Source organism: Papaver somniferum, chromosome 5 (genome assembly GCF_003573695.1).
Source record: "Papaver somniferum cultivar HN1 chromosome 5, ASM357369v1, whole genome shotgun sequence".
Taxonomy (NCBI): domain Eukaryota; kingdom Viridiplantae; phylum Streptophyta; class Magnoliopsida; order Ranunculales; family Papaveraceae; genus Papaver; species Papaver somniferum.
The window spans coordinates 42,872,886-42,894,865 of NC_039362.1; the positions used below are offsets into that span (position 1 = coordinate 42,872,886).

At 36.6% G+C, this 21,980-nt stretch overlaps 4 protein-coding genes across 7 annotated transcripts; 2 read left to right on the forward strand and 2 right to left on the reverse strand.

Annotated features, from left to right (window-relative positions):
• Positions 1–108: 108 nt before the first annotated feature.
• LOC113281470 (uncharacterized protein YciO-like) lies at positions 109–2,629 on the forward strand. The gene is made up of 9 exons (XM_026530217.1): positions 109–358; positions 435–547; positions 761–814; positions 928–952; positions 1,097–1,219; positions 1,480–1,643; positions 1,796–1,865; positions 1,994–2,092; positions 2,338–2,629. The coding sequence occupies exons 1-9, from the start codon at positions 152–154 to the stop codon at positions 2,398–2,400; spliced, it is 918 nt and encodes a 305-aa protein (XP_026386002.1). The 5' UTR covers positions 109–151; the 3' UTR covers positions 2,401–2,629.
• Positions 2,630–4,548: 1,919 nt separating this feature from the next.
• On the forward strand, positions 4,549–5,601 carry LOC113278989. Its single transcript, XM_026527705.1, has one exon. It carries the CDS (start codon positions 4,549–4,551, stop codon positions 5,599–5,601), a length of 1,053 nt encoding a protein of 350 aa, XP_026383490.1.
• A 1,716-nt stretch (positions 5,602–7,317) lies between these two features.
• On the reverse strand, positions 7,318–7,953 carry LOC113278990. Its single transcript, XM_026527706.1, has one exon. It carries the CDS (start codon positions 7,951–7,953, stop codon positions 7,318–7,320), a length of 636 nt encoding a protein of 211 aa, XP_026383491.1.
• Positions 7,954–15,733: 7,780 nt separating this feature from the next.
• On the reverse strand, positions 15,734–19,086 carry LOC113281471. Of its 4 annotated transcripts, XR_003326167.1 has the most exons (4): positions 18,947–19,086; positions 18,469–18,762; positions 16,233–16,294; positions 15,734–16,026 (listed from the first exon to the last, which is right to left on the reverse strand). XR_003326167.1 is itself a non-coding variant. In XM_026530221.1 (3 exons), exon 2 carries the CDS (start codon positions 18,754–18,756, stop codon positions 18,472–18,474), a length of 285 nt encoding a protein of 94 aa, XP_026386006.1. In that variant the 5' UTR covers positions 18,757–18,758; positions 18,947–19,086; the 3' UTR covers positions 15,734–16,026; positions 18,469–18,471. The 4 variants fall into 4 exon arrangements, 3 of the variants coding, with proteins under 3 accessions (XP_026386006.1, XP_026386004.1, XP_026386005.1); XM_026530221.1 differs by lacking the exon at positions 16,233–16,294 and having other exon boundaries at positions 18,469–18,758; XM_026530219.1 differs by lacking the exon at positions 16,233–16,294.
• Between the last annotated feature and the right edge of the window lie 2,894 nt (positions 19,087–21,980).

Here is a 21,980-nt window from a genome sequence, read left to right on the forward strand (position 1 = left end):
GGATGACATTTGTCTTATGGATTTCCTGGCAAATTATGGTAGTGGGACCCACCAAGAAAGTTGAATTTGCTTCTGTAGATGATAGGACTCAAGGAAAGACAAGTCGCAGAGTCTCACTCTCTACATTTTAGTCTCTAAGAAATTCTCAAAAATGGGGTTAGAGGTGGTCAAAATTGGTGGAGTAAGCCCTAATTTCCTATCTTTCAGTAGCTCAGTCACAAAATCCCCCCTTGTTCCCTTCAATTTGAAGGCAGTAGTATTGCCACTGACGCCACAAAGAAAACTTAGTGGATTATGTACAGCAACAACTAAACGAAACCCTAAGCGCCTCAAATACTCAGCGCCTCGCTTTTCAAGGGTAATCCTCTCTTCTCTCATTCTATCTACATCATTTTATGTGTATCAAACTCTAATGAATGCTAGAGTATGAGTAGGGAGAACTGTTATATGTGGAAGTTGATCAATCTGGAGATGATACTTGGAAATTGGAACCCGCTGTTAAACTTTTGAAAGAAGGAGCTGTTGGAGTCATTCCTACTGATACTGTGTATGGTCTTACATAACCCCACTTTACTAATTTTGTTTTTTGTTTTTGTACCCCCCACTATTTTCATTTTTAACATAAGTTGTTATATATTTTGGTTTAGGCTGAAATTTTATCTCCTGTAGATTGTTTATAAAGTAGGCTTTGATAATTGATCGCCCATTGTTTACTTGATTAAGTAGAACTGTTTGTATGTTAAATAAACTGTGTCATCAGGTACGCAATTGTTTGTGATTTGAGAAGTCAGTCATCCATTGAGCGTCTTCGAAGGTGATCTACTTTTTTTCTTTTTATTTTCTGGGCGCAGTTGGTTGATTTCGGATTACTTCTTGCTTGATCATGTTGTTAATATGTTGTTTTTTGTTGTTGTTTAACATTTGCAGAATCAAAGAAATAGAGACATCAAAGGTAAAATGTGTAACAGCTCCCTTCCACCAACATTTTCATGCGCTGCGAAAGGCATTTTTGTCCTTAAGATGCTTTTACTGATAATTGTAAGTATTGCTTGTTATCTAACATTGTTTCTCTAACAACTTTTTATCATGAATGCAGCCTCTTAGTATCTTATGCCATTCTCTTCGGGACATAGATACTTACACATTGGGATTTCCGCGTGGTAATGGTCAAGGTTCAGCAAACGTCTTTCGAGTGGTTAAGCACTGCTTGCCGGGGCCTGTAAGTACTTTTTTATTTCGATAAAACTGTTAGTAATAGTAAGATTGGGACATAAATGTGATCAATAAAAGAGCAAATTTGAGGCACTCACCAGTCACACCCAAGGGAAATTCGCCAAAACTGCACATTGTTACCGGTAACTTAAATGCAGTGGGAGCAGAATTATGTGTGCCATTGAGTTTGAATACTTTGGATTTCATCTTAACTTTTCTACATAACGAAAATGGCTATTAAGTCTATATTCTTGTTGTAAATGACAGTACACTTTCATCTTACCTGCAAGCAAAGAACTACCTAAACAGTGTATAAGAAATGGAACAACCCCCAAATACGCAGCACGGAAGACTGTTGGAATTCGCATGCCTGATGATGCTGTGTGTCAAGCAATCCTTGAAGAGATGGGTGCACCTTTAATTTCCACAAGGTGATTAGGAGAATTTCAGCTATTCGGAATTGTCGAATTGTCCTTAATTTTTTTTCTTGGATGCTACTGATGGTGTTCAAGCACCTATAGTATTTTTGTTACTTGTTGTATCGATCATCTGTCCCTGAACTGCATTCGCATTTTTTCGTCAGTGTCAAGTGGGCAAAGGGAGAGGAGTGGATTTTAGACCCAGTTGCAATACCCGATGTTTATGGACCAATGGTGCTCTTTGGTTCCGGTTAAATAATTTAATTACTGTTGTTCAACTATGATTTGTGGATGTGGGGAATTGTTATGGTATTCACTTATTTAGTCAATCTTCATGAATTGATATTCTTGCACTATTTCAGGGTATTGATTTTGTTGTTGCTGCCGGCGTTAGAGTAGCCGACCCTTCAACTGTTGTGGATATGACTGGAGATTCTCCGATAATTATTCGTCAGGGAAAGGTAATGCGAAATTCTACTCTTCCAGAACAACTCGTAAACGTAGATAGGACCATACGTTCACTTCATATCTTTGAGAGATGTGATAACAGAAACATGAGAAGAGTAATACCCTGAAATGATTTGCGAGTCAGAGAAAGATGAGAGAAGTCTACTTGTGAATCTTAATTTCTTTTTAACATTATTTGTGACCCAAGGATTTTCCCTGGTTTAGGGGTTCAAAAGTTAACATCTCTTCATCTGTGCAGGGACCCAAGCAAGACTGGATGATAGTAAAGGAGGATGAAGATTCCACAACGTCCGTCTCATAGGTTGTTCTGCATCTTAAATGCATTAACATTGTACAACATTTGCAGAGGAAAGAGACTGGTGTGCCATCTAACAAACTTAGGTCTATTTTGCTTTGGAGTTGTTACATTTACAGAAGAAATTTCCACAATCATGTACAAATGCTTGTAAATAAATACAGGGAAGATACATTTTGAGAACAGGATTGAGGGGCCTTATATACAACTTTTATTTTGGTTTTCTTGTGCAAGAGATTTGTCTTCAACTAAATTTGATGAAACTAATTTTACCAGCATTTTTAAATTTAGTCCCGAGTGGTTGTTGGTTACAGTTACAGAGCACTAACACCAGCGCAAACGTGTTTTTCTGGTTTGAAGCTTTGGAATGCCTGGAGTCTCTGGACTCCTGATGCATCTCTAGTACCCAAGATTAATATGGACCTCGCCTTCCACTCAAGACTGATGCAACTGAGGTTTTGCTAAACCGCACCCCTCTCAGTGTTTTAATAAGCAACACACTGATGCAATCGATGTCGACATGTGTACCCAATACATGGTTTTCACATAAGATTTTGATGATTTTGCGGGGGATGGCATTTGAATTTTGTTCTGCCATTTGAGGATAAAAATCTCCCATAATATGCGAGTTGTAAAAAAAGATTGGAGGAGCCCTGCAAATCGGCAAAAACCGAGTCAACTCGATTTTCAAAATTTGGTTGATTAATTCATTTTTAAATCTCTCATCTCTGTGATTTCTTCATCTAGATGTTTCTTTAATCCTTTCCTAACCTTTCCTTTGTTGTTTAAATCTTGTTTTCCTTTGTTGTTTAAAGTGACTAATTTTCTTTGCGCAATTCATGAAAATTTTGATCTCAGAATCTATTTTCTCCAGGTTTAATGGCTAACTAAATTTGCGGCATTAGCTTGTTGAGCAGTTGTGGTTCACCAGTTGTGTGATCCGGAAAGCAGTTGCATTAAGTATCATTTAAGCCGTACTCCTTACCAAGCAGTTGCGCTTTCCTCAAAACCTATTTTGAGGCATACTAGAGCATCTCCAACAGAAGGTTAAATTTTTTTTTCAGATGACACATAGGATTTTACACCCCATTTATAAAAAATTCATCTCCAACAGTTGGTCCTATGAAATAGGAAGGGTGCCAAAATAAATACAAAGGTCTTCAAGAAAGTGCTAACTACACCTTCGGAAGCACCTCCACGTCGGTTTTTTTCTTTTTTAATAATTATTTTTTTCAGATTAAAAATTCGTAAATAATAAAAATAATTCGTTAACTCCAACCATTCTGTTTCTTCTTCTTTCTTCTCTGTTCTTCTTTTTCTTCTCCGTTCTCACCGTTATTTCTTGTGGGAAAGCTAGGGTTTTGCACAGAAAGCTGGGATTATGAACAAACCATCGGTACGTTTTCTGATTCATGTGTTTCTATTTAGAGATTCCAATTATATCATTTAGAAATCTATTGAATGAAGTGTAGCAAATTTATATTTTCGATAAAAACATCGCATAAGAATTCAGATATCAATAGAATCGGAAACAAGGAAATTTAAATTTGCATGCCATCCATTACTTAGAATTTTCCAGATTAAAACAAATCGGTGTTCTTGTACAATCCAAACACTTTTTTTCTTCTAGTGTCACACCTTGACACTGCCGGTCATTTGATTATAAATGGATGATTGTGGTTCTGTCAGGTGGAAATAGAGACAAAACCAATTGAAGGTTTGGAAGGGTTCATTTGATTTATTTATTTTTGGTGTTTCCAGTATATGAAGATGTCCCTAGGTGCGAATCAGGTTCAGTTTTTGGATTTCAATCTACAACTTAGTTGACGCGGAACTAGAAAACCAACCAACTGTAGTGTAAGTACAACTATGCTAATTAGTGGAAGGTTTTCATGTGAAATCGATCAAATATTAAAAAATTTAGTAAAGGGAAGATAAACTTAGGTATTAAAAGAAAATAAGAAATCTTTCTTGGCAGTCTACACGTTTAATACTGATCTTAAATTTCTCTACAGATTTTTACATGGAAATTGTTTTCATATTGATTACTAATTTGATAGATGTTAGATTATGCACTACAATTTTCTAAACTACATATGTATATATGTTCTCACAATCGGATTTAGCTGTGTTTTTTAGGTGTGATAGATGTGAATGTCTGATACTTCATCAACTAGTAGTGAGGAATATTCCTGCCTAACAGAGCGGTTGTTAGATTTTGATGATATGAGCGAGGATGATATGTTGAACCCATATGGAATGACTAGAAAACTTGTAACACTTGTCCCGGTCATATGCGCAGCAACAATGATAGACATTAAAAGACCTCGTGATGGCTCTGTTCCTGGAAGGCGTGTCATTCACCGCGATAGAATTCCTCGGCATAGGATTATTATTCATGACTACTTTAAAGGGGAAAAATCAAGGTACATAGTTGATCATTTTCGACGTCGTTTTAGGATGGACATCAATCTTTTTCTTCGTATCTTATATGATATTCGTCAGTATGATGATCACTTCACTCGTAAGGTTAATGCTGTTAAAATGGAAGGAGTAAGTCCTTTACAAAAGATGGTTGCAGCTGTTAAAATGCTTGCATATGGTTGCGCCACTGATAACCTTGATGAATATGTCCAAATTGGCGAGAGCACTGCAATTGAATGTCTCAAGCGTTTTTGCGATGCTATAATTGGTATCTACGAAGAAAAATATCTAAGGAAACCAACTGAAACTGATATTGCAATGTTGCTGAAGGAAGGTGAAGATCGTTGCTTTCTCGGAATGATTGGAAGTCTTGATTGTATGCACTGGCATTGGGAAAATTGTCCAACGACTTGGCATGGTACGCACACCAATGGGTTCAAAAGAGTCGCGACTCTCATTTTAGAAGTTGTGGCATCTCAGAGTTTGTGGACATGGCATGCGTTCTTTGGAATGTCAGGTTCGAATAATGATATTAATGTTCTCGATAGGTCTCCTCTATTCGATGACATCATTAACAGAGTTGCTCCTGCATGTCATTTCACGATTCAAGGCAATCAATACAATATGGGATACTATCTCTCTGATAGTATTTACCCAAATTATGCTACTTTGATCCAGACAATTTCTAATCCTAATAATGAAAGAGAACACTTGTTTGCAAAAAGACAAGAAGCTGTTAGAAAGGACGTGGAACGTGCTTTTGGAGTCCTGCAAAGCAGATGACATATAGTTAAAGGACCAGCATGTATGTGGAAAGCAAAAGATCTTGGAAAGATTATGAAGACGTGCATTATCTTGCACAATATGATAATCGAAGATGAGCAGCTTCGAGGAATAGATCCAGAACTTTGGGAGCCTCTTCCAGATGACAAAGTTCCTTCTGTTAATTTGGAGCATGACTATCCTTTTCTTGTTTCGAGGATGTTGTACAGAATGAAACGAGCAAGAAGCACTACGACACATAATATGTTGAAAACTGATCTCATTAATCACTTGTGAGATAAATATGGAGACGAGTAGCCCCCTTCGGCAGGTGGTGAGAGTGGTGCCTCGCTTGATTAGTGGACAAAAAGAACTATTTGATCGTATTAGTTAATGCATTAGTTAAATTTATTAATGAAAGAATTTGGTGGTTTCTTTTGGAATAAATTTTGTTAGATTTATATTCTGGAAAGAATGTATTCCGGATCGTATTCTGAACTTGACTCATCTTATGAATGAACTTGTTGCTTTTAAGTTTTCAGACTTTTACTTTTGTTTCTGTTTTTAGTACTTCACATTGTATTACTGTTTTTGGTTTGTCGCTTTTTTCCATTTTTCTGCATCATTGCTTATATTTTGTCATAAGTATTTATGGTTTGTTAGTAAATATATGAAATGTTGGAGGTGAATATTTGGAGTGGTGCACTGCAGGAGGATATCCATGTAAGTAATTTATGACACTGGTTCAGAAAATTGCAGGTATTAACTGTTAGCTCAGTTTGAACCCGTCCGGATTAGTATGTTCAAATCTAAACTTGTATTATCTTGGTATTAGGACTTAAAGATGGTGGGAGTTCCCTTTACTGATAGAGTCAACACAAAGGACATAGCAAATCAAAGTTAAGCTTTTAAAAACAAAGGAATTTCATTCATTCTACTACTGGAGAAAAAACACACTAAACCTCTAGCACTGCTACAAAAACAAACCCCTACAAAGAAAAAATAGATAAAGTACTTATCAAATTCATCGATGATTATTCAAAACTAGCTTCACAGAAACGACTACTAAGACAAAACACTACCAGTTCTCCAAGCCATCACCAAATAAGCCTTCTTTTTCCCACTCCTTCATAATCTGATTTTGCATCTTTTCATAGGCAGCCCGCAAGATTGGTTGAAGGTTGTTCATATCTGTTTTCATAATACGTTCTTGTTCTCTTCTCTTTTCAGCCTTTGCTTTTCTTTGATCAGCTTCTTCTTTCAACTTACAAGATCTTTCCTTCAACTCCAAATCCCTGCTTAACATTCTTTCTCTCATCTCCAAACTTTGACGACTCTCACAGTGCTGTTTTTCAAGAGTACTTTGAAAGCTACATAACATATCTACCACATCCTTTTGATCATTAATCCTCTTCTTATTTTCTTTGCTGGATTTTCTTCCCAGCGGACGGTCATCATCATTATCATATTCAGTTCCATGATCGCCAACATGACCTTTTTCCTCTTCGTTAGCTACTGTATCAACCGAGCTCTTAATGGTTTGCTCAGTTGTAGGGAACACCATTTTGGACTCGATTTCAAAATTTCCCAGCAGTGCTCGAACTTGAACGACGAACCTTGGATTCCCTCATACAAAATCTTTGTTTCTCTTCTCTGCACACATATTCTAAGTTTAATAACAAAAACTTATATTCATAATGGTAGAGAAAGTAATAGAATATTTTGATACACTAGATACTAAAAGAAACATACCACATCATGTGTTTGACTTCCACTTGGGGGAGCTCTCTCTATGCCTTCGTAAAATCCATGGAATGTTGAAACATATGCCTGTATAGTTTTCCAGTGACACTTTAAGCTATTCCATCTGCGATTATCATAATCAGTAACATTATTTTTGTACGCCTCAAGAATACGCTGCCACATGGTTCCACTTCTTTGATCATTTCCTACTATTGAATCCAGGGTTACATATAGAAACGCCTCAGTTAGAGCAATGTCTTCTTCCGTAGACCAACTGCAGCGGTTACCTTGTTGGCTCGTAGGCTTTTTCTTGTTTGGTGGGTTGTCTTTCCTTTTTGTTTTGCTACCAGGCTGCTTCGAAGCACTGGGTGTAGTGGTAAAACAACCTTGGGAACTCATGCCATAAAGATTAGGCACATCTTGGTTGGATAAGCCACACAATGGTTGTGGTTGTGGAGCGTTCACGCGGTGCAAGGAAAAATGAGGAAGGAGTTGTGAGGTATTCATATGGCTAGAATTCATGAATGCAAAAGGAATTTGGTGTTCTAGGTTAGGAGGTGTATCCGTAACATGGTTATCAGGATTTTGTGACTGATGTTCTTGGGTTGCATTCTGATTTCTGAACTCCATTGCAATATATGTAAATCAACCTGTAAATAAAAAATAAATAAACATAAGTTACATATAAAGCAATTGATTTTGATATCTTGGCATCAATAACAAACCACAAAAATGATATCACTACATAACATGTTACTAGGCAATTAAAATTAAATTTCAGAAATCTGCAATAAACTAAACAGTCTTCCTAATCGTGCTTGAATACAAGGGAAGGATCGTTTTCCTGATTACATCACACATATATATGTTTTTATTATGCAAAAGATAATATACATTTGTAATCATATTTATGATCCGACCTAAAAACATAGTGATTTTAACACCTAGAAAACTATTTGCTTATCAAAAGCATACACCATGATTTAAAGAGGATTTTCTTATCAGAAGAGAACCAACTGAAGTGGTGCAATAGGGATAAAAAACCATAGACCAACAATCAGAGTATTGCTATCATCAAACATCAATAGTAAAGAAAAAAGGTAAAAAAGATTATGCTCATAAAAAGAGAACTCATTGATGTGGTGCAGTATGGATAGTACACCATAGACCAGCAATCAAAATACTCGACCATTTAAACATTCATAGTTCTAGGTCCATTGATAAAAAAAAAAAAAAAAGGAAGAAGAAGAAAAATATTTAAGGAAACAAAATCAAAACGTGAACAGGATAGAAACACGAAAAGAAGTGGAGCGACATACATATATTAGATCAAAGCTTTTACCCAAACTTGCTTGTGCTTTTTTTTCTAAAAGAAATTTTATCCGCTCTGGTATTTTTATTCTGTGAAACCTAGGGTTTATATAGGAGATAAAAGATCAATCTCAATGTTATCATATATTTGTTGGTTAGGAATTCTAACCAGAATTTCCTTTTGACGGGGTATTTTATCCATGATTTTATATTTTCAATCTTATCATGTATTTCTTAGTTAGGAATTTTGGAGGGAAATTTTGTTTTGGCGGGCATATTCCCTCCATAATTCTAAAGTTCTAGATTCTAAATTTTCAAATTTTAGTTTTTGTTCGTGGATTTTAATTTCTTTTTAAAATTATCCACATATGAAATACAAGGGATTAAAACGTCAACCGTTGGAGATAGTTTTTTAGGTTTGAGGTCCTAAATTTACGATATATGTAGACCCCCAAAATAAAAGGACTAAACAATAAATCCACGTAGGATTTTTTGCACCTTCTGTTGGAGATGCTCTAAATTTTTTTGAGGCATATGAAATAATTCCAAAATAGGGTCACTAAATAAAAGACAGCATCACCCCTTATCCATCCTTTTTAATAATGGCATAACTACCCTTACATAATTGGTGTTAATGATTATGATTAGATTTGATTAGTTAGGAATTTTAAGGATTGATTGAAAGTTAAATTATTAGTGGTGAATTAGTATATAAATCAAATTTATGTGAGAGAGTTGGGATTTTGAGAGGAAGAAGAAGAAGTGAAAAAAACTTGGGTTTTGAATTTTGAGATTTTAGTGATTAGAAGTGATCAAAATGTGTGATTTAAATCATAGGTGTCTATACGAGGTTTAATTTCTTTTTATAAGTTGAATCTGTCAAAAAAATGAATTTTCAAAACCCAGATCTACTGACCAGATGAACAGTTCGGCTGAAAAGTTATCAGCCGAACCTAGGTATATTTTCAAAAAACTGAGGTTCGGCTGAAAAGTTATCAGCCGAACTTCACTCTGTAACTGACGAATTTTGGTTTGGCTGATTCGAACAAAATCTAGCAAAGTCGCATTCGCCGAACATAGTGTTTCTCTAAATCATACACTAGGTTCGGCTCAAAATTTATACTCCAAGATCACCCGAACTGATCTTCAGAAAACCTAATTTCATCTTTGAAATCATATTCTATCGATCAAACAAAATAAAATCAATCAAAAACAAGATGGATTTGTTACACATACAATCTAAAATACATCTAAGAGCATTTGAGATTTGGATTTCGCACTCCAACATCGCTAACTTCGATTCGTGTTTGCTTTGCTTGATCAATTTCTTGCTTGAATTAGAGTCCAAGATGTTTGAGTTTAAAGTTTATTTTGATTTTTGATTTTAGGTTTTTGAGGATAAGGACACTTTAGTAATTTAAATTATTTAAGGATATATAGGTAATTGCACTACCTTTAGACACCCCTTATAAACCCACCCTAGATGGTATAATGAATGAGTATGCCTCAAAGAAAATGAGTATGCCTCAAAACAGGTTTCCTTTCCTCTACCCAGGATTTTGTCATGGGCCTACTACCCTACTTACTCGTGCACTAATGGGCTGGAGCCTAACATAGTTACTTCAGCTGTCTTTTAAATTCTGTGTAATGGTAATTTAGGAAATCTTGTGTTTAATTTCAGATTAGGGTAGTATTAATCCAACGGCTGTGATTATCCATCAAGGATTGGGTAATCGTTAACTATTAATATCCAATCATTTGTAAGAGAAGTTCAAGAAATGAAATAAGAAAATTGAAGCTCATCCTTTGGAAGAGTAGGTTACTGTAAGTGTTGTTCTTCAGTAATTGTTGTTGATTCGCAACATTTGGTATCAGCTTATCAATCATGTGTACCTGAATCCTGACGGGAGCTGAGAAAACACCAACAATGAAGGATATTGCTAACCAGCAGAAGCTGGATGGTGATAAAATTGCAACATTAGAGAAATAAGTTAAGGAGCTTAATTCTAAGATGAGTTCGATGCAGTCTTCACTGGATCAGATCTTGGCCCGTCTTCCTGTGCTCCCTGCTACGCAATCTCATCTCGACTCTGATACCCATTATTCTCATCAGACAAATCCTTTTGAAGATGGTGCTCATCAATCTGGATTTCATCTTACAGCAGGTAACTTTATTCGTCATCCGAAAATTGATTTTCCTCGATTTGACGGCTCAAATCCTAGAGGTTGGGTTAGAAAGTGTGAACGCTATTTCCTTCTTAATTCTGTGGATCCATTGAAAAAAGTAGATTTAGCTTCAATCCACTTAGAGGGTAAAGCTGATGCTTGGTTCTTAGATTATTTAGAAGGAAAACCGTTTATTGAATGGGATAATTTTGCTATGGATGTGTGTTGTCGTTTTGAAGATGTTGCTTATGATAATTATGTTGGTAGCTTTAACAAACTTGCTCAAACATCCACTGTGGAAGAATATTATGAACGTCGTGAATCTTTGAAAGCTATTATTAAGTCTAAGAACAAGAATCTTTCTGAGGATTACTTTACATTGAGTTTTATCAGTGGGTTGAAAGAGGAGATTCGCAATCCAGTGCAAATGTTTAAACCAGCTAGTGATATTGATGCTTTCTACTTAGCTCGCATTCAACGGGCTTCTGTGGAAAATTCTACCAAAAAGTTTAGACAATTTCCCAGACAATTTCACCCTTCCACCAGTTCGTTTTCCCCTTCCACCAGTTTCAGACAATCTCTTCCACCTCTTACCAACTTACCTAAACCATCCTTTTCCTCAGACAAGCCAATCATCACACATCCCATCACACCCACCAAAGTTGAACCACCAACACCTCCAATAAAACAACTCACACCTGCACAAATGCAAGCCAGACGCGACAAAGGGTTATGTTATAATTGTGATGTCTTTTATCGACCAGGCCATCGTTGTAAAAGTCAGCAGCTCTTCATGCTTGTCGCCTCTGATGAGGATCCTTCATCTCCATCAAAGGATGGATGTGAAGAAGAAGAAATCTCACTACAACATCAGTGGACACCATTATGGAAATTTCTCTCTATGCCTTAACTGGGGTAGTTAATCAAACCACAATTAGAGTTCCTGGTAAACTCAATAACAAGGATATATTGGTCCTTATAGACACTGGGAGTACCCATAGTTTTGTGGACTCTACTTTGGAAACCAACTTACACTTACACATTGCTCTAACTGGACAGATGCTAGTGACAGTAACAAATGGTGATACCACAGTGAGCCAAGGTATTTGTGAAGGACTACAATGGTCTATGCAGGGCTATGCTTTTTCTGGTAATCTCAGAGTCCTTCCATTAGGGGGTTGTGATATGGTTTTAGGGGTGGATTGGTTGAGCCAATTGGGTGATGTAACGTTCAACCTAGCTCAATTGAAGATTTCATTCCTTCATCAAGGGAGGCAGATCACACTACAGGGCAGTTCTTCTATTCCTTCTTGCAACATGATTAGTGGCGAGTCCTTCTTGAAGTTTCTCAAAAATAATACCCCTACCATTATTGGACAATTTTTCTCCATTACTGCTACTCCAATCTCTCCTATACCAGTTGAAATCTCATCTGTCTTAGAAGTCTTTCAAGATGTCTTTGCTACACCTACCACACTACCTCCTCCTAGAGAACTGGACCGTAAAATCCATTAAAACCTAATTCAGTCCCTGCATCTCAAAGACCATATAAATGCCCATACATTCAAAAAGATGTGGTGGAGAAATTGGTTCAGGAGATGTTAGATGATGGTCTTATTCAGGACAGTCACAGTCCATTTGCTGCACCCATATTGTTGGTCAAGAAAAAAGATGGCTCTTGGAGATTTTATGTAGATTGTAGGAAACTCAATGAAATGACTGTCAAGGACAAGTTTCCTATTCCACTGATTGAAGAACTTCTTGATGAACTCAATGGAGCTATCATATTCACTAAATTGGATTTAAGAGCAGGGTACCATCAAATCAGAATGCACTTGGATGACATTTATAAGACTGGCTGCAAGACACACCATGGACACTATGAATTCAAAGTGATGTCGTTTGGTTTAACTAATGCTCCTGCAACATTCCAGGCTCTCATGAATAAAAATTTTCAGCCATTTTAAAGAAAATTTGTTCTTGTATTTTTTAATGATATATTGATATATAGTCATTCCTTGGAGGAACATATGGATCATCTCTCTCAAGTGCTCACAGTGCTCAGACAACACTCCCTGTATGCCAATTTCAAGAAGTGTTGTTTTGCTCAGTCTCAATTGGCTTATTTAGGCCATCTCATTACTGTTGATGGAGTTGCAGCTAACCTAGAGAAGATATCTGCAATGCATCATTGGACAAAACCTACAAACTCGAAGCAATTGAGAGGGTTTTTGGGTCTTACTGGGTATTATAGAAGATTCGTTAAAGGATACGGCACCATCATTAAACCACTCACAGACATGCTTAAGAAAGATGCCTTTCAATGGTCTCCATCTGCATTGCAAGCCTTCTTAGATCTCAAATCTTCCATGACTACTACTCCAGTGTTGGCCCTACCCAATTTTTCTCTTCCATTTGCATTGGAGACTAATGCTTGCTCTATAGGAATGGTGCTGTGTTAATGCAATTAGGCAATCCCATTGCCTTCTTTAGTAAACCTCTTGGACCCAAAGTTCTTGCTCTATCTACGTATAAAAAAGAGCTTTTAGCCATAGTCATGGCAGTGCAGAAATGGAGACATTATCTCTCTCAAAATCAGTTCATTATACATACTGATCACCAGAGTTTGAAGTTTTTTATGGAGCAGAGGATGACATATGTACTTCAACAAAAGTGGCTCATGAAACTGTTGGGTTTAGATTATGTGATACAATACAAGAAAGGGAAGGACAACACAGCTGCAGATGCATTGTCAATATTGCCTTCTGACTCCACCTGCTGCTCCATCTCTGTAACACAACCTCTGTGGGCTCAAGATATTCTTTCCATCTATGAAGATGACTCCACTGTGCAACAATTTCTTGCTCAGCTACTCATTCATCCTTCCCACAAATCCTTCTCCCTCAATGGTATCATCTTAAGGTACAAGTCTTGATTGTATATTGGTTCTGGTAAACAAATTAGAACCTCAATTATGCATTCAGTGCATGCTTCATCTGTTGGTGGCCATTCAGGTATGTGGGGCACTTACACTAGAGTCAAAGCATATTTTTATTGGCCAAAAATGAAACAAGATATCATCCATTTTGTTGCCAACTGTGATACCTGCCAATGTAACAAACATGAGCACTCCGCCCCTGCTGGTCTTCTGCGACCATTACCTATTCCTGACACTGCTTGGCAACATATATCCATGGACTTCATTGAAGGTTTACCACTCTCCAACAAGAAATCAGTGATACTGGTGGTAGTGGACAGACTCACCAAGTATAGTCACTTTATTGCTCTCAGTCACCCATTTACTGCCTTATATGTAGATAAAGAATTCCTTCACCACATCTTCAAGCTACATGGATTGCCTTCTTCCATTGTGTCAGACAGGGTTAAAAATTTTATTAGCCATTTTTGGCAAGAGCTGTTCAAGTCACTTGGAACCACCCTTAACCCAAGTACTGCTTATCACCCTCAATTTGATGGGAAAACAGAAAGAACCAATGCATGCTTAGAGCAATACCTCAGATGTATGACAGGTAACTCTCCTAAATTATGGGCTAACTGGTTAGCTTTAGCTGAGTGGTGGTTTAACACCAATTGTCATACCAGCTTGAAAATGTCACCATTTCAAGCCTTATATGGCTACACACCACCTCATCTGGTCTTTCCAGTCCACACAACTACTTCTGTAGCTTCTGTTCAAGAATACCTTCAAGAAAGAGACCACATGTTGCAGTTACTTAAAGAAGACTTAGCCAAGGCTCAAGACAGGACGAAATTCTTTGCTGATAAACACATGAGTGACAGGTCATTTGATGTAGGTGACAAGGTTTTTCTCAAGCTTCAACCCTATAGACAGTCTTCTGTAGCTTTAAGGAAGAATTTTGAACTATCTTCAAAATACTATGGTCGATTTGAAGTGTTGCAGAAAATTGGAGCAGTAGCCTACAAATTGAAACTACCAGTGGGATCAAGAATACACCCAGTCTTTCATGTCTCTCAGCTGAAGAAAAAGATTGGGTTGAATCTGCCAGTTACTGCATCTCTGCCATTGGTGGATACTTCTGGTTCATTCATTGTCACTCCCATTGCAGTTTTAGCATCCAGAGTCACCTTGCGTGATGTTATTCAGATTCCTCAACTACTCATTCACTGGTCTAACTCAACACCTGAAGAAGCTACTTGGGAGGACACTTCTCACATTCAAGCTCAGTTTCCTCCCTTCATCCTTGAGGACAAGGATGCTTAAATGGGGAAGGTATTGTCATGGGCCTACTACCCTACTTACTCGTGCACTAATGGGCTGGAGCCTAACACAGTTACTTCAGCTGTCTTTTAAATTCTGTGTAATGGTAATTTAGGAAATCTTGTGTTTAATTTCAGATTAGGGTAGTCTTAATCCAACGGCTGTGATTAGCCATCAAGGATTGGGTAATCGTTAACTATTAATATCCAATCATTTGCAAGAAGAGTTCAAGAAATGAAATAAGAAAATTGAGGCTCATCCTTTGGAAGAGTAGGTTACTGTAAGTGTTGTTCTTCGGTGATTGTTGTTGATTCACAACAGATTTATATGGAATGGTTTGCTAAACCACACCCCTCCCAGTGTTTCAATGAGCATAGGTTACTGTAAGTGTTGTTCTTCAGTAATTGTTGTTGATTCACAACAGATTTATATGGAATGGTTTGCTAAACCACACCCCTCCCAGTGTTTCAATGAGCAGCACACTGATGCAATGGATTCAACTAAATCCACTAAAGACCTGACAAATGTTGAAGAGACCATGAAAAGTTATTCAACTACGCAGTTGCTTTGGAACAAAGTTCAAAATCTCTGGATGGGCCAGTTTGGTACTGGTTTCTAAGTTTCTAACCATACTAAAGTAAGCTCTGATAATAAAACTAGAAGAAAGGAAAAAGAAAATAAAGAAAGCTAGCAGATCGTTCAACACAACAATTTGATTTTGTGTATTTGAGTCGAAAACCAAGGACAACAGAACACTGTTTTACAGAAACTCCAGTCTCGAGTTCTAGTAAAGCATTGTACAATAGATGTTCTTCAGAATATTATTAGCAACAAATGAAACTTTAAACAGTGAAGAAACTTCGGCTTTTCACCCAACACAGAACACGACTTTGATTCCGCAGTGTACAACTAGTAAAAACAATCGACATTCTCATTCCCTTACATATAGCTCCATGTCATTCTGCAAATCCAGAGCACATTTTCTCCTGCAGCAAATCATTTTAGTTAAACATATATCAAATAGCTAAGACGTGACAAGGACAATGTTATTGTAGTTATCTACCCTGTAAAGAAATGTGGTTGACTGCTAGTATAACACAAAGAATTTCCTAATTAAAAAATAATATGACGTTCTTTACATTGAAAAGCTAGGTCTGAACTAAAATCAGATACTGGTCTCTAGTAGACTGACCTTCTTATTCAAATCATAATTGTAAGTTTCAACATGTTGAAGTAGCAAGACTGCTTCCAACACTGAAGCAAGAGAACATAATCACAATTAGTAAATGACGAGTAAATATCAAAAACCACATTTGTGGAAAGAAAATTAACGGTTCCAATAATCTAGAGAAGCATATGATTTCACGAGCCCTTGCTCGAGATGGCTTGATATTTAAGTCATATCCTGGTTTGAAGTTGTAAATATTGACTACTTGCTGGCAGTCACATATTTATACAGTCAAAGGCTTGTTCACAATCAAGAGATTACAGAACCTCGAGGTTTCATTGTCTCTTTTTCCTAGTTTAGTTAAAAGACGAAGGAGGAAGCGACCCACCCAGTCAAGATCCAGTAAAGAAAATTCAGAAGGCCCTCTCCCGAGCTTCTCCTCTCTGTTGGACCAGCAAGGAACTCGGTTATAGGTCGAGCCAACTCTCTTGCTTTAAACAGAAGCTCTGGTTATCCCTAATTTGGTTTACCTAGAGACAGCACTGATTTACAGCATATTCATCTTGTCTTTTAATATAGATTCTTAGTGCAGAATCAATTTTTATATAGATTCTTAGTGCAGAATCAAAAGTTAGACGGAAACTCGATAACATACTCCTATCTGTTTTCTCGTTTCGATCTAGACAAGAATTGCAATATTCCTCACTAATTAAAGTTTCAGTCAGAAAGCGATTTTAGAAAATAGGCAAACTTGTGACAAATATATAACAGATTTGGAACCTTACAATCGAAAATAGAAGTCTCCTGTTATACTCATTTTTGAAGTACTGACATGGTTATTCTTTGTAATTAAAGTGAAGCTTCATTGATTGGAACAGTTGAACTCCTGGGTTGCAGAAATACTGGCATAGGCCAATACCGATAGCTTCCGAGAATCAGGTATGACAATTTGAAGACATAGGCGCAGGCCCACATCGTGTATATCATTGCTAACACAAGCTTTATTTTCCACCACAGAATAAGTTTTCTTACATACACATTTTGTGGTGGAAAAATAAAGCTCACGATAGCTTTATGATGATAGTAAGAGTGAAGCAGTAGATAAAACTTATTCATTTCACTCTCTAAAGGCTGTTTTACCAGACAGTAGAATTCCTTAGGTGGGAAGGATTCGAAGGAAGCACTATACATAACATAGCCTAACATACACATTTTGTGGTAGAAACATAAAGCTCACGTTAGTCCTATGATTATAGCAAGAGTGGGGCAGTGGATAAAACTTGTTCATTTTACTGTCTACAGGCTGTTAAATGAGATGGTAGAATTCTTTAGATGGGAAGGAAGCTTCAACTATACAAAGCCATTATTCCTTAACCAGAAGTGATATACTACGGATTGCATCTGCAGATTTTAGTAACAAGGAAGGAAATTGGGGCAACAAGAAGATACAATCGGCAATCCTAAAGTTAATTCTCTGAAATCGAGGGTACAAGGAATGACAAGCTTAAACTCAAGATACGGGCATATATCACAAGGTATGTAATCAATTTATAGATTTTATTCTGAACACTTGCCTATTAATAATGTAGCAACCGTGAATATCCTAGATCACTTAATCATCTTAGAACTGGTGGTGTACGTAGACAGCTAGATTAGATCCACAGTTTAGTAATAATATAAGAGGATACAAATCTTTAGGAACTTCTATTATTTCAACTAAAATAATCAAACCAAAAACTAAAGAAACAAGGAATACAAAGTGAAACGTTTGTTATTATGCAATATCGAGACTAGCCTCACACAAAAACAGTATACAATACATAACTAAAATGTTTCGGTAAATGAATGTTTTAAAAATTTGTTATGTGCTTCCTTTTTCTATAGAAAATTGACCCATAATCAAAGTTTATAAAAGGGTTTCAAAAACAATCTTAAGTTGTGCCCAACAGCTCAATATCAGTAACTGTTTCTACATCTTGTTTTATAAGACAAGGAACAATTCAAAAGCCTTGGGTCCATAAAACAGAATGTGTATAACTAACTTTCTTCCTTGAACCCTTTATCTATTAAATCCATTTTACTCAAGTGTCATTCTAATTCCAGAGCAAGGCTTCCCATACTCCCAGGTAAAAAGCCTACCACCATTGCCCATGACAACACAGTAACTAACTAACTAGCAATAACAACAAAAACATCATATTACAAATTTCGCAGCTAAATAAGAGATGACATAATACATTCAAGTCAAAAAGAAACTGACCATTTAGGGTGATTTGCCAAGTTTAGTAGTCTTATCTTCGAGGAGATCATCATAAGGATCCCTTCGTCCTGGAACTTGACTAATCTGAGCATCCCAAGCCATTTGTGAGTTATGACGCTCGAAAGTCCAAAACCCATAAGGACGAATAGGTAAACTCCACATTTCTTTGGTCTTCTTACATTGATCCTTAACTGCATAAACATGTTCTCGGAACTTACGATCCCTCTCTTGTGGATCTTCCATTAACCTCAGTACTAAATTCTCAGCGAACTCCATAATAAATCCCATCTCTACCTGCCCATTATCAAAAATAATGAAATTCAATTTCAAGATTTACAATGTAAAAACCCTAGATTTGTTGAATAACTTCATTAATGAAATTGTAAGCCAAATTAAGCAGTCATACTAACCTTGCCACTAAAATCAAATACCGTATAAAAAATTTAAGTCTAGATTGAAAAAAAAGGAATACAATTACCTGATGATTTTGTGCCGAAGAAGAAAAATGAAGGCCTTTTTTTTCCCCCTTCGAATGTTTTGTGTGTATGAGAGAAGATTAAAATCTCTTTGAAATATGAGGAGAGCGTTTTTTAAGTGTATAAGGGAGATAGAGTTAGCTGTAAGGATTGTTTTAGGTCGTACATGTATGTTAGCTGAAAAGTAGTCATTCGATCTTTTCCGGATCATTCCACCCAAGCTTTTGTGCACAGCATGTTTTGGGGGCATTTTGACTTCCCGCTTAGCAAGTCTTTTTTTTTTTTTTTTTTTTGGAAACATGGAATTTTTTAAACTAGTAAGGCATTGTTACACGAGGGTATATAATACCCCTAGATTCATCAATTACAATAGGATAATTAAGCCATGAATCAGCAGCAACATGATAATGGAGCAGGAATGCAGGATAACAGTCTTCGGATCAGATTTGCATCGGAGGTGGATGTTGGAGTTGAAGATCAAAAGGCTTTCGGTCAATACTTTCCACAAGAAAAGTTGTACGTTTGATAGACACATCGGTGTCCACGGGAACTTAGATGATGGTAGAAGGGTTCGATGCAATTGAATGAAGTTGCTAGTCATGCTTTTGTATCTTTGATGCTGCGGAGAATTGCCCGATTGATATCCACATACTTCTTTGTGCTTCGGATTGATCCATAGCTTGATATTGATTCAGTAGCTTTGGTTTAGTCTTTGGGTAGAATTCGATCTACGCCCTTGAAATATTAATGTTAATAGTGCTAATACTGTTATTATGAAGTTACTAAAAACTAAAATAAAGATAATGTTAGAGCACTGCTCGGTCGAACTCGCAAGCGTTGCTATCTCAAGCTTGTTTGTCAAGTTCAGTCGATCAAAACTATACACTTGATTTCTAGTCTACTTATAGTTATGTCTCGGATTACAATAGGATGTCTAGTTGAGCTTTCGACTTCACGGCGTTCACCAATTAAAGACGAAGATTTACTGAGGAGCTTGGAGGAACTTCATCAACAAAAGATATGTGGAGACTAAAAATTAAATATCACTCAGAAGTCTATTTTATTCTATCTTCTAATGTGACTAAGTCGTATAGCTATATAGACTTTTATATTATACACATTTGATACTTCGAGCTGAGTTTATCTTGCTTATCTATTTCTCGAAATATGTGTTAGAAGCTTTTTGCTTTAGCTATGTTCATCATATTCTTAACGAGTTTAGTTGGAAACAATTTATTTGTTGGAAACTAAATATTAAGTCAAAAGATGATCATGTGAAAATTACCTTGGACATCTTATATGATTTGTGTGAGCCAGTCATTTGATGTTAACTTGGGAAGTTTCATACTGATCATTCGATCACTTGAAAATTACTTGAAGCTAATGGTATGTATGAGATTACCATTGTCGTCTTCTAAGGATGTTTCAATGATTGAAATGAGAGTTTAGAACAAATACCCATGTCTGGATGCAACACGGTATGCATACCTAGTATGCGAACTGTTTTGTAATGATTCAGGTCTGGAACTCTTGTTTGCATACCTAGTATGCGAACGGATTTACCGGATAAGGTCTGGAACTCTATTTTTCTTACCTAGTTTGCGAACGGGTTTACCTGAGTTGGGTCTGGGACGGTTGTTCGCGAACCGGGTTTGCGAACGACTTAACTAGGCCAAGGTCCGGAGCTGCTGTTCGTGTGCCTGGTTTGCGAACACAGTGGTTAAGTTCTAAAATCGGTAATGTATGATTCTCATACTCATGAACTAAAACATTTATGAATTAAGGAATGAAATCTTTGCAACCGTGGCTTAATGTTCATGAATAATTCTTGTATAAGTACTTTTTACGATTACGAATCAATGCGATTTTGTTTCAATTTGTTCATATATATTTCTATGAGATAGTGAACAATTGAAAAACTCTATGTGAAACACAATTAGATTCATTTGATTATCTCTCATGATTGATTGATCATCATATTTGGTCTAGAAGTGTTTGATGAATATGGTTAAGACAAAAGTGTTCATATGGATAACTTAGGTTAATAATTATTGAGCCAACTCGATATACATGTTTAGGTACGGTTACCCATATCTAAATATAAGTACATTTCATTTGTGTGTGACAAGCTAAGACCATCTAACAGTGGAGATTGATTATGAAAAATCGGGGGTCTAACAACCTCACCCAATATTTCGCTTAGCAATCTGTATGGACTAACTCCAGTATACTTACAAGAGAATCAACTAGACAATTAGACTCAATCTTAAGAAAAGTATATCAAAGAGTTATATATCAATATCTCAATTCAATTCGCAATCAAACAAATAATAATTTGCGAGCCCGATTGAATATAAGAGAGATAACTTGAACGGTACCAAAGACCAATGTTCAAGGATCGATCAATTTCAATCAACAACCAAAGGTTGGATTTACCAATTGATCGATTCAACACACAACCTGTGATATTTCAATTATATTACAAAATATAATGCCGAAAAGAAATAACACAGACACTAGAAGTTTTGTTAACGAGGAAACCGCAAATGCAGAAAAACAACGGGACCTAGTCCAGATTCGAACACCACACTGTATTAAGCTGCTACAAACACTAGCCTACTACAAAGCTAACTTCGGTCTGGACTGTAGTTGAACCCTAATCAATCTCACACTGATTCAAGGTACAGTTGCGTTCCTTACGTCTCTAATCGCAGCAGGATACTACACACTTGATTCCCTTAGATGATCTCACCCACAACTAAGAGTTGCTACGACCCAAAGTCGAAATACTTGATAAAAAAATCTGTATCACACAGAAAAGTATATAGGAATAGATAAATTTGTCTCCCACAGATATACCTACGAGTTTTGTTCCGTCTTTTGATAAATCAAGGTGAACAAGAACCAATTGATATACCAGATTTATATCCCCGAAGAACAGCCTAGAAATATCAATCACCTCATATTAGTTTTAATCGATTAACGAAAGAAGATATTGTGGAATCAAAAACGATAGGACGAAGGTGTTTGTGACTA